Source organism: Poecilia latipinna, unplaced genomic scaffold (assembly GCF_001443285.1).
Source record: "Poecilia latipinna isolate Pla-1442-1.1 unplaced genomic scaffold, P_latipinna-1.0 Scaffold108, whole genome shotgun sequence".
Lineage (NCBI taxonomy): Eukaryota > Metazoa > Chordata > Actinopteri > Cyprinodontiformes > Poeciliidae > Poecilia > Poecilia latipinna.
The window spans coordinates 24,982-39,237 of NW_015112724.1; the positions used below are offsets into that span (position 1 = coordinate 24,982).

Here is a 14,256-nt window from a genome sequence, read left to right on the forward strand (position 1 = left end):
TAAAACCTTCTATAAAAGATTTGAAAACACACCCAGCTTAGAGCACCACATTTATTTCCTTGCAAGTTTACATTTTTGTTGTTAACAGTCACTTCAAATAGATGAAACTCATCTATTGCCTGGCAGAAGTGTATCACTGCCAGGCAGTAGAACGTACCGAGTTCCAATACACTTTTATAATAAAATGCCCCCTTCTGGCAGAAAGTGGTACCTGCTTTAGTCCAACGACGTGCACAGAAGAGGATGTTGGTCTTCATGGTAACTTTATGCTTTGCTGTTCCATTTTTCTCTTATGTGAATTACTGAATTGGTGGGTTTGTAGGTTTCTTGGCACTGATGAATCTATTAAGTCACAAATTTTAACAAGGGTTGAGATCTTGGCCCTTTCATTCACCTGATATTATGCAGTTTAATCCATCCAAAACCTGTCTGGGTGGTTATTATCCTATTGAAACACCCAACTGTGTCCAAATATAAACCGCTAAGTTGATTCAAGATGACGCTGAGGAAGTTTTGGATAGTGACAAACTAGCTACACTCTATAATAACTGCCATCAATGAGATCCTATAACCTTCAGAACCATATTAAAAGATTTAAGCCATAATTCTGAAATTATTAAAAACTAAAACTTTTACATAATCATATGTTACCTCTACCAGAAAAAGACATTAATTTCTGAAACCTAATTAAAGGTAAACAACAGGACATGTAAACCTCTGAGGAGAATGGCTTGTTCCCAGTCAGGTCTGCAGGCCAGGTTCAAAACCAGCAAAACCAGACACCGTTCATCTCTCTTTCTAATCCAGCCACTTTGAGCACCAGGGTTCAATTTTTTTTATTTTTAATTTGCAAAAACTTAAAATTTGGAGTTTACTTCCACTTAGCCATGACTCAAACTGACAAATACATTGTTTTCATTTTGCTATATTTTCAAATGCATAGGCTGGCAAAAAGGAAAATGAACATTGTTGTTTTGAAATATCGCTCCAAAGTCACCAGCCTGTCCCACTCCACAGCTGAGTGAAGATGGAATTGGCAGACATTTTACGCTGGATGTCCCCCCTCCACATAAACATCAAACTACATGTCCAAAATACACATTTTGGTGTATAAAAAAGCCAAACCCATCTCAAGGATGACTGTAACATTAAATTAGAATCCACATAATGAAAATACCATCTTTAAAGAAGACGGGTTCGCTATAAAGTGAGTTCATTGTCTGATCCAGCTGACTGGATGTGAGTCAGAGGCCGTCAGGATCAGCAGCCTGCAGGGCCGAGGCCCAGTTCTGGTCAGACGGAGAGTCAGGCAGTACCCAGCCCTGAGGAACCCCAGATCCATCAGGATGATCTGCTGCCACCAGGAACACGTCCCAGTCTGTCCTGAAACAACAGCACACCTTATCAGGACCTTCTGTCAACACAGAGCTCACAATTTCTGCTGATGGAAAACAAAAAAAAACAGCTTCGCTAAGACTGCATGGTGTTCAGTCACCGTGGTAGCAAAAAACTCAAACCAACCAGTTAATTTGTTCCACATCTAAAGTTAGAGGCTGAAGACCAGACCAGGCCCAAGGCAAGGCTCATCAAGACTCTGCTTGGGGCCCACACACCACGCACCAAGAAAACCTTTTCTGTATTATCTGTATAGTTGCTATACTTTATAGTCTGCTGCCACAATTGGTGAAATATAAAACTTGTTAACTTGTTTACTGTAGTGTTTATCAGTTGATGTTACTTTTAAATAAATAGTATTACGGTTAAATAACTTCGCATTTCAAAATCCTCTTTTTTTCTTTCTTCAGTTTGCTACTCTTGTAAGGTTAAAACCAATAGCCATAATAACACTGGACATACAGAATGGCTTTAGGAATGATAAAGCAGCTGGTGTTGATCAGATGCTTTATCATCTGGTCAACACCACATTGATAAAGCATCAATGTGGTGTTGATGCTGGTGCAGACCAACCTGATGTGTATGAGCGCCTGCAGGGAGTGCTCTGCCTGGCTGTAGTAGTCAGTGAAGGGCTGCAGGATGCTATCAGCTGGAGGCTCATCTGCAACACAAACACAGCCATCAGGAGGAGGAGGATGAAGATCCAGAGCCAACCTGGAGGAATCTAACAGCCTGGCTGGAAAAGCTGCTACCTCCAAACAACATGGAGTCCACCCTACGCTTCCTCTCCAGCTGCCGCTCCCTCTCCTTCCTGATTCGCCTCTCCTGCTCCCTCCTCCGCTCCTCCTGCTGCTCTCCTTCCAGCATCACCATCAGAGCCTTCTCCTCGGCCGAGTACAGCTCCGTCCTCCTCTTCATCACACCCCTCAGCTGCTCCAGCTGACCACTGAACGCCTCGTCACACTGCAGCTCTGTGCCGATCCCTTTAAACAACACGGCTTACAGAGTTATGGCTGTGCTTACAGCTCTATAGTCAGCTCATTAGAACCGCAGCAGTTATGCTGAGTTAGCCTTTAAGCCACTTGATCCAGAATGTCATCATCAAAGAAGATTTTTGGAAATGTTTTGATTTTTTGCTTCAGAGCCTAAAAGAGTCTGCTGATCTGGAGGAACAAACCATCTCTGCTTTTATTTATTTATTTTTACTTTTTTAAAATTCTGAACAATATAATATGGCATACTTCATAGCATAAAAGGGAAATTTAATATAACTGAACAGAAAAGTAAATAAAGGATGATTCAAATATAAAACAAGCAACTTAGTATAAAGAGTAAAAATCATCACACCAACTTTCAGTTGTTAAAGTGAATTAATGGTATATGATATTAATGAGTGAGATTTTGTGTTGTTGCAACAATTTAGTGCTTCCTTAAACCTCCTTCGCTAGAGGACCCAAATTTGGGTCCTCGGCCCTTGCCGAGGACCCAAACAAGATCAGTTGAAAACACATGCTATACATTTATCAATATAGGCATATTGCATATCCACGTATCGGGAAAAAGCTCTTCTAAATGATAGAAACAATATTTTCTACCTCAACAACACCCACTACAACACTAAGCAGCTTGATAAAAAGAAAAGCAATTAGATGCTAACGAGGCTAACGAGGCATATCCGGTAAAAAAAAAACAAAAACGCAACAATGAAAGAGCAACGAGGCCCAACGCTCACAAACTATCAGAGTAAAGCCGAAGCTCTGCTGTTTCCAACAATACCAGAGACACCACGCTACGTGCAAAACTCACTGAACCAGCAGCTACAGAAGAAAAAAAGAAATAGCTCATTTCACGAAGCGAAAAGCATAAATTCAGTCCTACCTTTGCTGTTTCGTGGTCATAATCCTTATTAGAGTAAATATTTCCACTTGGTCCGATAATCCATTTTCCCTGCGTCCGTCTCACATTGTTTTCGGCTCCGCCCAGAGCCTCTTCCGTCTCCTAGCTACCATATACAAAATCTAGAGGCGAACTCCGTCAATGTACGTCACATGCGTTTTCCTCGCTGGAATTGGTGAATGGCTTTAGGTTCCGTATTAATGTCAACGCCCTCGGATTCTATTGGCTGTGACGGTTCGAAAGACATGTCAATCATCAAAATTGGCCAATGGGTTCCCGAGAAACTGCCCCGCATAATTTAAATTTCTGAATGCGGAAGTGAAAAATTTTACACGCAGAGCGCATTGTTATTGTAATGTAATTGTGAGATATATTCGTTTTCTCTTGTGATTATATCATTTTGACAAATTAGTTTTCATTGCTATTTGCATTTTCATTGTTATATAATTCTATTTGAAATGTTATTGTGAGTTAATCTGTTCCATTTTCAGATTATTACAATTTGTCTATTTTTTTCTCTTTTTATGAATGAATGCAATGTGGATTTTTAAAAGGAACCTCCAAAAACAATTATTAGATGTAATTACTTATCTATGATAAATAATCATTTATTATATGATAAGAATAATTGATTGAAACAGAACCTACAGGAAAAAAAAAACCTGAGAAAGTTCAAATGGCACAAATTGTGCCAAAATGGCTAATTTGGAAGGTCCACCTAGATTTTTATCAAGTAGTACCTCTCTAAAACTCATATGATTAACTTTTTTTTTCATGAAACTTGGCACAATAAAAGGTCAGACTGTGTACTGTTGTTTACTATATGTTTTGGATTTCATCTGCATTGCTTTGAAAGGAATCTTAATATATTGAACTGTTTTTTTAGGCGGAAATAGATTTTTTTTCTTAATTTCTGCTGTGTATCATATTAATTTACTTTCCTCAGTAACAGACAGGGTGCTTTTTAGAGCTGTAACATATTCACTAGGGTCTTGCCTTTGTTTTGATACCAAAACAATTAAAATAAACTCTGTAGTTCTTGAGATACATTCAATTCATTTTGGGCATGTTATTTTCAGCCATATTTCTCAAAAACAGGCCATGAGTCTGAGAAGTTTTAAATACAATAATATCAATTTAAAAAAAAGAACTGTTGGAACTGGGGGTGCATTATAAAACAACATAAAAATGTAGTTAGAATATTAATTTATTATTGCAGTTTGATTCTTGGTCCCTGCTACAAGACCAACTTCTACTAGATCAAAAGTTTAAAGTGGAAGAAGTAAAGATTCTTATTTAAGATCCAGCTTTGAAAATGCTTCCAAAAAACTTTTATGACAAGAAGTGATATTATGTTAAAGTTTATGGATGGTTTTAAAATGGAGATCATTTTGCAGGAGAGTAACTACGGTAACGCCCAAATCAACTTTTGTTTTGCTGATAAAATGTCTAAATGTTATTTATGCTTCTATCTTTACAACCATAAATATAGAGCCATAAATATGGTTGTGTGAACTTGAACATTTTCATGTAAATTTGCTTAGTTCTGCATTATTTTGCCTAAAACAGTCTCACTGTAGTTTAACGGTGCAAAAACCTAAAACAAAATTTCCAATATTACAGAACCTGTTCATGAAAGTCAGAGTTTTATCACATATATATTCAACAATATCTTTAAAGATCTGACATGGAAAATGAAAGCAGACTTTTGTACATTTTTACAACCATCTGAGTTTGATGGAACCAATTGGATCAGAACCAATCAGATTTAAACCTCTACAGATTTAATTACATCACTCCACCTAATGGCATCTAGTTTCCAAATAAAATGACAGCTGACCTGACTTATTTTTTTTTTGATCATTTGATCAGATAAATATGAGGACTAATCTGGGTAAGTAAGCTGAGACAAAAGTTCTATTTTAGGGAGTAAAACCATTAAAAATTTAGATAAATTTGGAGCAGAATGTTGAGAACAACTTCACTTTTATCCATTTTGGATGTTTCTCTTGTCTTTCATATGAATAATTCCTGATACTTCACTTCTTTTCTAACTGGGACATGAAAAGAGAGTCTGGGGAATGATGGTGAAGGATTGTCCCTCTGCAGATCTCAGATTTGTGCCGTCTCTTAAAAACTGGCTCCGTCATCTGCTAGTTGACTTAATACTAGTGAGTTTCCATCACATTTTAACGGTTCAACAACTGAATTATTTCTGAGAAAAATGGCTTAAACTTCTGTCCTAAATAAACAGCAGAACAGCATTAACCAGACCTTTCCTGGACGCTGCCTCCTTCCTGAGCTGGCGCAGCTTCTCCAGAGATCTCATTATGTCCTGCATCCTCTTCACATCTGCCTGCTTCCTCCTCACCTCACACAGGACAGCGTCTGCAGACAGCTTCAGCTCCTGCTCCTGAGAACCAAAGGCATTCAGAAAAACCCTCATATTCATCCTTCTCTACATAAACATCTTCATCCTTCTCTACATAAAGTATTACCTTCTTCTTTTCTTCTACTTTTTGTATCTGTCTCATCCTCCATTTGTCTATGGAGGCCTCTTTCTCAGTGCTGAGTTCTTCTGCCAGCACCTGCTCCACCTGCCGGTCCTTCTTGGCCCTCAGGCCCCGGGCCCTCCTCTCCGCTATGCGGGCCACTTTAACTTTAAGTAGATCTAAATTCTGGGAGTCAGTGAGTTTCTGAACTTTGGCCTGAACTTCTCTCTTTATGTGCAAAGCCATCTGATAGGACTCAGACCAGTCGCTGTCTGAGTGAAGATTGTGCTGGAGAGAGAGACAGAGCTCCTTCAGCCGGGAGAGCAGCCGAGCTGCGCCGTAGAGAGCCTCTTTGAAGACGGGGACAGAGCCGAGGTCTGACCGCTGCTCCTGCGGGTTGTCGGGAGGTCCACCTCGGCTCTGGAGGAACCGGGTTAACCACTGGCGGTCCTGCCACCTCTGCAGCTCCTCCTCATCCTCTGGGTGTGCTGCAGTTTCCCAGCTGCTTTCCCGCTGCAGAGGATGAGGCTGTGGGGGGCCCGATGAGCCCCGGTAGGGGAGGCCTCCATCGCGATAGTCCTCCCGCTGCCTGAGTCCGCAGTCTGCCCGGAAAGGAGCGGCGCCGAGCTGCTGGGACGCAGCCTGAAACGTAGGGACTGCAGGGCTACGGAGCGTGTTTCCAGGGGCGGGAGGCGCCATTCCCGGGAAGTGTCCCGGAGGAGGACAGACAAAATTAGGCGGAGGGACAGATGGGTCGAATCCATAAGGAAGGGGACACTGAGATGTACCGAAACCTGCTCCCCCAGAAGGAGGTGCGGGGAAGTTAGCCGTAGGAGGAATCCATGGTGGAGCGGTGTGGTTCGGCTGCTCGGAGGCGGGCTGTTGTATCCCTCCTTCGAAGACATGATGAAGATGGGGAGCATCTGCCTGTCCGCGCTGATATGAACCATCCATGCTGACTGACCATTACTACCTTCATACAGCCATGATTATCCGCTTCTTCTGTTGCCGATTGGCGGCAGACAAACTAGCTTTTGGTGCATTTACTGCCACCGTCTGGACTGCAGTGTAGCAGAACATATTCCAAAATCCTTTTTTGTTGGACAGTGAAGCGCTCCAGAGCAATAGAGGGCGGTATAACATCAGCCCTGTCAAACTAACACAAAAAAGGCAAAATGAAGTTTGAAGCATAGCCATAATAACTTTTATTATGTCTATGGTTTGAAGTACTGTTCATTTTTGTTTAACAGACGTAGTTAGATTTCTGATGGCTTTCAAAGATGGCCACATGCAAATACTAGAAAAGTTTGTTGCATTCAGTAACATCAGAATATCTGAGCGTTTAAAATAAAAAAAAATGTGAAAAGTGGTTTTCGTAAATATGTGGACTTATATGTCTTCCAGTTTCTTCAGGTAGCGCCAGTTATAAATTAATGCCACATACTTGAAGTGAATTTCAAACATAACAGGATTGCTCCCGGTTTGGACATTTTATGTAAAAAAAAAAAAAAAAAAAAAAGCTAGAGACGAAATATAAATGTAAATGTAATGGTTCTGTTAGTTCTAAAATATTGCAATACGTGTGGGCAGTTGTAATCGTTTAATAGAACTGCAACACAGCCGAAAATCTTTTGATTTTAAATAGCAAAACAAGGAAGATAATATTCCGTGGTTGGTTGATGCAGCCAAAAAAAACTATGTTTTCCGACTTCCGGTCGTATCTAAACGCACCTTTTTGCGTGAGTCGCGGTAGACGCTTTGCGGAAGTAGGTAAAAAAGAGTCATAAGACCATAAGACCAGCCTGAAGATACAAAAAACATGCAACCGTGACATGGATGAACACTCTCGGGCACCGTGACTCACCGCCACCCGCAGCAGGACGGCAGCAGTGGCGTGAAGTGGCGACTCGACCCCTTTGAATTTGTGAGCAGCGTTAGCAGCTAGTAGCGGGTTTTGTTCGCTGGCTGTTCGGAGGAGAGGGAGCCCTTTCCGAGCTGATTCAGTCCCGCCTGCATGTGACAGCTCAGATGGAGGAGATCAAAGTGTCTCCTGACTACAACTGGTTCAGAAGCACAGTACCCCTGAAGAGAGTAAGTACACCCACTGGTGTTTAGATCCATCAAGTTATCCGGAGACAGCATTGGAAGGTTGATTAAACACTCATGTTTTTTGTATTATGAAGCATAACTGGATGTGCCCATGTGCCTGTTAATAAGGTACTACCGTCAGATAAGAAATGTTGACTGGAGCTCCAGAATTTCCAGATTTATGATCGGATCCAGTCAATGGAGATCCCAGCCGTCCTTACTGACAGTGTGGTGCCAGGTTCGGTCCAGACTGGCCCTCCTAATGGCGTGGATGGTAGTTACTGAAGAAGGGTTGGTGGGCTGATGCCTGTGTGTTACTATAACAGGAAATACTATCAGTTAACCACATTGAACACACAACTCTATACTTCTCTCCATCATATCACGGTCCTCACTGCTCTCTTGGAGCTTTAGGATCTTCATTAGCAAGAGTGATATCAGGGAGAAAAACGAAGACAACGGGGACTGAAAGGCCTTTTTAATGGCTAAATTTGATTCAGAAATGTTTTATTAATCCCAAAGGAAAGTATTGGGAAAACGGATCTTCTGCGTCAGTCTGATGAACTATTAACAGAGTTTTAATGCTTTGAACATGAGATGTTGAGGCGTACCATATATTGCACCCAAGCCGTCCTTTGCGATTATGATATTGATCATGCTGATCCTACCAGGCAGTGGCGCAAAAAGTGGGTATGCAGCGCATGCAACGCATAGGGGCGCAGCACCAGAGGGGGCGCCAAAACCCCGTCTGGAGGGTGCCGATTATGTTTTCCCATACACTTCAGCGCGCCTTACGCTCCCAGGCTAAATGCGTATTTCAGAGCTCTAGGTATAATTGATCAGTATATTTTCATATGTAAGGTTGCAATAGGCTGCTATATGTCAGTGTACGTGGAAGTTGCTTAAACAAGAGGCTTGCCATGATTTGATTAAAACATTTGGAAATGTCTTCATTTGAATATTAAAATGGAAGTGTTATGTAAAATCTAGTTTCACATCATATTATAATACTCCCTCATCATAAACATACCTAGAGTGTTGCTTTGATTCTTTCATGTATGCTTGGAAAATCCTTTTATCTCCCGTGGCAACCATTCAGGGGTGCCTAAACTCTTCCTCTTACAAAGCCCCGCCTATTTCCACAAGGCTCCTCCTTGAAGCTGTAATCTCCAGCAGAGCCTTTCCTCCCCCTGCTCCTCCAGACAAGTGGAAGCAGCAATTAGCAAACACCTGGTGGAACTGCAAATCTTGTGAGCTCATCAAATCAACTACTTCTGAGTCCAATGCTTCTAAGAATAATTGTACAATGGAGGAACATTGTTGTGATGACGTGCTGAAGATGGAATGGCTTCTTAAAAAAAACAGAGACCCAATTTCAATTACAAAGTCAAATTTCTTTTAAGTCATGTATTATATGCAGCATTTTTATAACAACTGATGGTAACATAGTTATTTGATTGTGCTATAAAATGACACTAAGGCCTGGAAAATACATAATACTGCCCTTTAGGAAGCTGGACGTCACATTGATTAACTTGTATTTTCTGCTGTTGTTATGATGCTATGTAGGCAAACTGTCAGCCAGGAAGTTCAAGAGAAAGAAGGGACAAAAATTATGTAGTTCCATACTGACTGCAGCTGCTGCTGAAGTCAGTCTGGTTTTGCATCTCACCAGCTCAGCCACAGCTCCCTGCATGGGGCGGGGGACATTGTAAAGACCGCTTGGTCTGTTTATAGCTTCTAATACAAGGTTTCCCCCAGAAAAAGTGCTAAGCCCAGTGGTGGGGGCGTCGAGGCGGTCCACTGGCAGTCCACCGGCAGTCCACCGTGTTTTTGTATTAAGAGATGTTAAGTTGACAGGAAATGTGAAAGTATTACTGTGTAATTATATGAAAAGATTTCCAGTGAAATGCTATTTAAGCCCACAACTAGTCTAAAAACAATAAATTTGCACTTCTGTTTTATCCAAATTAAGTCAGCGGCTCCATCAGGCCCTCAAGGGCCCCATAAACGCTAATGTTTTAAAACAGACCACAGTTACATAAATGTAACACTTTTTTATTGAGATTATCTATGCTGTTAAATTTTATTCAATTGTTTAGGAATACATAAATTAAATGTTTTTAAATTGTTTAACATTTAAATACAAGATTTTAAGGAGCTGGCAAGTTTACTTTGTAAAACTTCAAAGAACAATATTCATAGTTAGATTGTTTTGTTACCATACCAACAATCTGATGCTGTGAGTTTAATCTTTGAATTTACAAATACAAATTAGTAAATTGCTATAACTTATTGCTTTTTAGGCTGGCCAATTAAACTACTCCCTTCTCCCATATTTCACTAAATCTAACACAGAAGCTGTTAGAGCTGCTGGTATTTTTAGCAACAAAAGGGGCCCCTAAATCAAATTCTGCTCAAGGCCTCATGCAGCCTTTGACCGGCCCTGCATGATGAGGTAATCTGCAGCACTTCGCAGAGATGCGCAGCAAACGGGAGTTCTATTTCATCCCTACTGACCGCCAGAGGGCGGTGCTGAAAGCACTGACTGTTCCCTTCGCGCATGCGCCGTTCGAGCAATAATATCAACAGAGTCACACCTGTGACCTATCGGATGATCAATCAGAGGCTATATAGCATGACATCATCCGACGCTCTGTTCCTCATTTCTTCTCGCGCGCGGTTCGCTTTGTATGGCGTAGGCCTTTTGGATTTCTGGATCTTTTCGCTGTCGTTGGACGCCCGACTGCCTGTTGGCCGGAGTTGCGGTGTAACGCCCTCCGAGGGCTGCGACGGATCTTCGTTTAAGGTACTGTAGCTGACCACTCTGCCTGCCCTTGGTCCGCTGGATTTTCTGTAATTGGTGACGGTAGCGTCTCGCACCCTCTCCCAATTTCAGCAGATTGTAGCTTTGTGTTGAGCTCAACTGACTCTCTGTTTGCTGCTTTAATTGGTGACGGCGGTGTTCTCCGCCCCCTCTCCCAATTTTAGCAATCCTCCTGTTTTGGGTTGGGCTATGTGTTGCCCCTCCGTTTGTTTAAATTGGTGGCGACAGCGTTAACGCCCCCTCTCCTGATCTTGATCTGTTTTTCATCATATGCTGGACGTAGCTGACCTCTCTGCCTGTCCTTGGTCCGCTGGATTTTCTGTAATTGGTGACGGTAGCGTCTCGCCCCCTCTCCCAATTTCAGCAGATTGTAGCTTTGTGTTGAGCTCCACTGACTCTTCGTTTGCTGCTGTGATTGATGACGGTAGCGTTCTCCGCCCTCTCTCCCAATCTTGATTTGTTTTGCATCATATGCTGGATGTCGCTGACCGCATCTGCCTGTGTTGGTCCGCTTCTTTTTTTTGTTGTTTTTTTTCTGTAATTGGTGATGGTTGCGTCTCGCCCCCTCTCCCAATTTCAGCCGATCTTGTGATCATAGTTTTGTGTTGGGCTCACCTGACTTCCGCTTGCTGCTCTAATTGGTGATGGCAGCGTTTTCGCCCCCTCTCCCAGTTTTATTTTTTCGACCCTTATTCTGGTAATGAGGAGGAGGAGGTACAGTCGTCTCGCACGTCAGAGACTGGAACGCGCTCTTCGTCTCGGAGTGCGGCTAGTGGCTGGTGACAGTTCAATGCAAGACATCTTGCTTATGGCCTTGAGACAGCCACAGCTGGATGTCCCGCAAGTGATGGAGTATGCTCCTTGCAGTGCCTTTTTCAGGCACGGACGAGCCCCTACTCCCTTTTCTCCCTCCATCAGGGGAGTATCTCAGGGAGTTGCATGCTTGTCGGTGGGACCCTAGAGCCTTTTCACATCTCTCCACCGATGGTCAGGTGTTGGCGGCTAGGCAGGAGCCGGTCAAGACAGGATCACATGCCTGCGGTCGAACCTGCTATTGCCTCGCTCATTGTGTCTCCGGATGAAGCCCTGCGTGATGTTCGGTGCCTGCGGGCTCAATGTCATATGACAGATGGCTTCCTCTGTAACTCGTAATGCCGGAACACATGCCGGCCGCCTTGGCAATTCCTTGCCGCACCTCATGGTTGCCCTTTCTCTGCGGCAGACTAGACTACAGCTATCAGGCCTCAGCAGGGGTAGGTCCCCTCCTTCTCATAATCGGAGGCGCCCATCAGCTGGCCCTAGCATTCAGCTGCCGCCTTGGGGTTCTGCTCGGCCTGGTGGGTCTTACCCTCGTGATGTACAGCAGAGACCCAGCAGGGACTTTTGTGAGCCGGTCCGCCAACCAACCGGCACACTCCCGTGCGCTCCCGTTTGGCCTCTCCCTTTCCCTGAGGGTGTTCACTCAGTGCGTGAAGGCAGCCCTCTCTCTTCTGCAGGGCCATGGCATGTAGGTTCTGCCATACCTCGACGATTGGCTTCTCTGCGCCCCATCTCGAGAATATGAATCTCGCGATACAAGTCGCCTGCTCGTTTATGTGCCCCGGTGGGGCCTCAAGATGAACTTGACGAGCTGTCTGATTCCATCACAGACAACCACTTTTCTTGGGTTGCTCCTGGATTCTCGCTCCATGACAGCCAACCCATTTGCCCAGCAGGTGGATGACATTCTCCAGCTGAGTCGATTCAGGCTGGAAGGGCAGCTTCCTTGCATTGCCTTCCTGCAGCTACTGAGCAAACTAACATAGTTACTCGTGTTGTACACTTGGTCTGCTGTCACTGCATCCTTTGCAGCTCCGGGAGAGTGGTCCCTCCACAGCGACATAGTCCGCCTGATCTGAGACCTTTTTGATCAGGCAGAGGTCGACCTGTTTGCCACAGAGGAGTCAACCTTTGTCCTCTATGGTTTTCCCTTACAGGGGCTGCAGGTGCACTGGTCCAGGACGCCTTGGCCCATCCTTGGCCCAGGGTCCTCTATATGCCTTTCCACCCCTTTCCCTGATTTGGCCAACTCTTCGGAGAGTCCTCAAGGAGAGCCAAAGGATTGGCTGGCACGGCCATGCTTCCTACTTCTGTGGAATCTGGGTCACGGGGTCCCATTGTGTCTTCCGACCAAGAGGAATTTACTGTCTCAGTTGGGGGGTTGGATATGGCATCCTCATCCTCAACGCCTCCGGCTGTGGGTGTGGCCACTGGGAGGCTTGAGTAGCAGCTGACTGGGTATTCAGGTCCCGTCAGGCACCTCAACTCGTCAACAATATGGAAACAGATGGCGTCTGTTTTCCCTTTGGTGTTCTGCCCGTATTGATGATCCAGTCGCCAGTGTGGTACACACTATTTTGGAGTCTTTTCGGTATCTTCTTGATAAGGGCCGCTCTCCTTCGACACTTAAGATATATGTAGTGGCTATATCATCTAGTCATGCTGACCTTGATGGCTGTACAGTGAGGACCCATAATCTGGTTTTTCTTTGTTTTGTGTGGTGTTCGTAGACTGCACCTGCCAATGGTTCCGCGAGCATGTGTTTGGGACCCGTCCTTGCTCCTCAGTGCTTTATGGCACCCTCCATTTGAGCCTTTGGTTTAGGTGGACCTCAAGTGGTTGTCGTGCAAGACTGCCTTTTCTTGGCTATCGTCTCAGCTAAGAAAGCTACATGCCTTCTATCAGCCCATCATGTCTCAGATGGAGCTCAGATGGTTATGGTGATACATTGTGGCCAAACCCAGCATTTGTCCCTAAAGTGTTTTCCCATTCTCCTTGTAACCAACCATTGGGATTGGTGCGTTTTCAGCCTACGTCAGGGTAAGCTGGTGATAGATCTGAATTGCTGTGCTCAGTGAGGCCACTGGCGGCATATATTGCAGCCACTGCTGCTATAAGATGCTCAGACCAACTGTTCTTGTGTTATAGGGGCCCTAGATTAGGTTGTCCTCTGTCCAAACAGCGTCTCTCCTATTGTGGACGTCATCTGTCACACCTACACTGCAGGACAGTCAGCGTGAAGGCACACTCTCCCAGGAGTGTCCACTTCCTGGGCAACCTTGAGAGGAGTTCCACTGGAAGCTATGTGCTGCTGCATCATGGGCTTCTCTGAGCACATTCACTAGATTATACGATGTGAATGTGGCCTCCTCTCATCCTCTAGACCAGGTTCTTTTACAAGGGTCCTCTGGGCCTCCTTAGTGAGGTTTGTGCTCAGGATTCCTTGTGACATCGCTGGTATTGGTCATTCAGTGCTTTCATCCCTACTGACTGGCGGTCAGTAGGGATGAAATAGAACGAAAGTTACGAATGTAACTGATAGGTACTTTTTCTCGAACCTATATAAAAAGACCACAGACAACGTATATGAATTTTATAGACAAGCTTTTGCAAAAGGAGAACTCTCCGCCACCGCCTCTCCAGGCCGTTCACAGAGAATTCTGGTCTGCTTTCGCGTGAGCCCCTGTTTTATTGTCAAGCAGAACAGCCAGAAAAAAACAACAGAGGTCGTAAAACATT

General features: G+C 44.0%; 1 protein-coding gene and 2 long non-coding RNA genes across 3 annotated transcripts in view; 1 reads left to right on the forward strand and 2 right to left on the reverse strand.

The window, feature by feature from the left end:
* Positions 1 to 40: 40 nt before the first annotated feature.
* Positions 41 to 8,523, reverse strand: pdcd7 (programmed cell death 7). The gene is made up of 5 exons (XM_015027859.1): positions 5,790 to 8,523; positions 5,566 to 5,704; positions 2,148 to 2,378; positions 1,969 to 2,056; positions 41 to 1,383 (listed from the first exon to the last, which is right to left on the reverse strand). The coding sequence occupies exons 1-5, from the start codon at positions 6,735 to 6,737 to the stop codon at positions 1,245 to 1,247; spliced, it is 1,545 nt and encodes a 514-aa protein (XP_014883345.1). The 5' UTR covers positions 6,738 to 8,523; the 3' UTR covers positions 41 to 1,244.
* LOC106944679 (uncharacterized) overlaps positions 7,941 to 14,256 on the forward strand; it is a 17,520-nt gene continuing 11,204 nt past the window's right edge. The window contains exon 1 of the long non-coding RNA XR_001424386.1: positions 7,941 to 7,955. This is a non-coding gene — a long non-coding RNA (uncharacterized LOC106944679). The remainder of the gene's footprint in view (positions 7,956 to 14,256) is intronic.
* LOC106944681 (uncharacterized) overlaps positions 13,497 to 14,256 on the reverse strand; it is a 6,009-nt gene continuing 5,249 nt past the window's right edge. The window contains exon 3 of the long non-coding RNA XR_001424388.1: positions 13,497 to 13,508. This is a non-coding gene — a long non-coding RNA (uncharacterized LOC106944681). The remainder of the gene's footprint in view (positions 13,509 to 14,256) is intronic.

Coding starts and splice junctions, on each gene's coding strand:
- pdcd7 (XM_015027859.1), bottom strand. CDS start 6,737: ATGGATGGTTCATATCAGCGCGGACAGGCAGATGCTCCCCATCTTCAT. Junction 5,705..5,789: donor AAGTAGAAGAAAAGAAGAAG/GTAATACTTTAT, acceptor TTTGGTTCTCAG/GAGCAGGAGCTGAAGCTGTC. Junction 2,057..2,147: donor GGACTCCATGTTGTTTGGAG/GTAGCAGCTTTT, acceptor TTTGTGTTGCAG/ATGAGCCTCCAGCTGATAGC.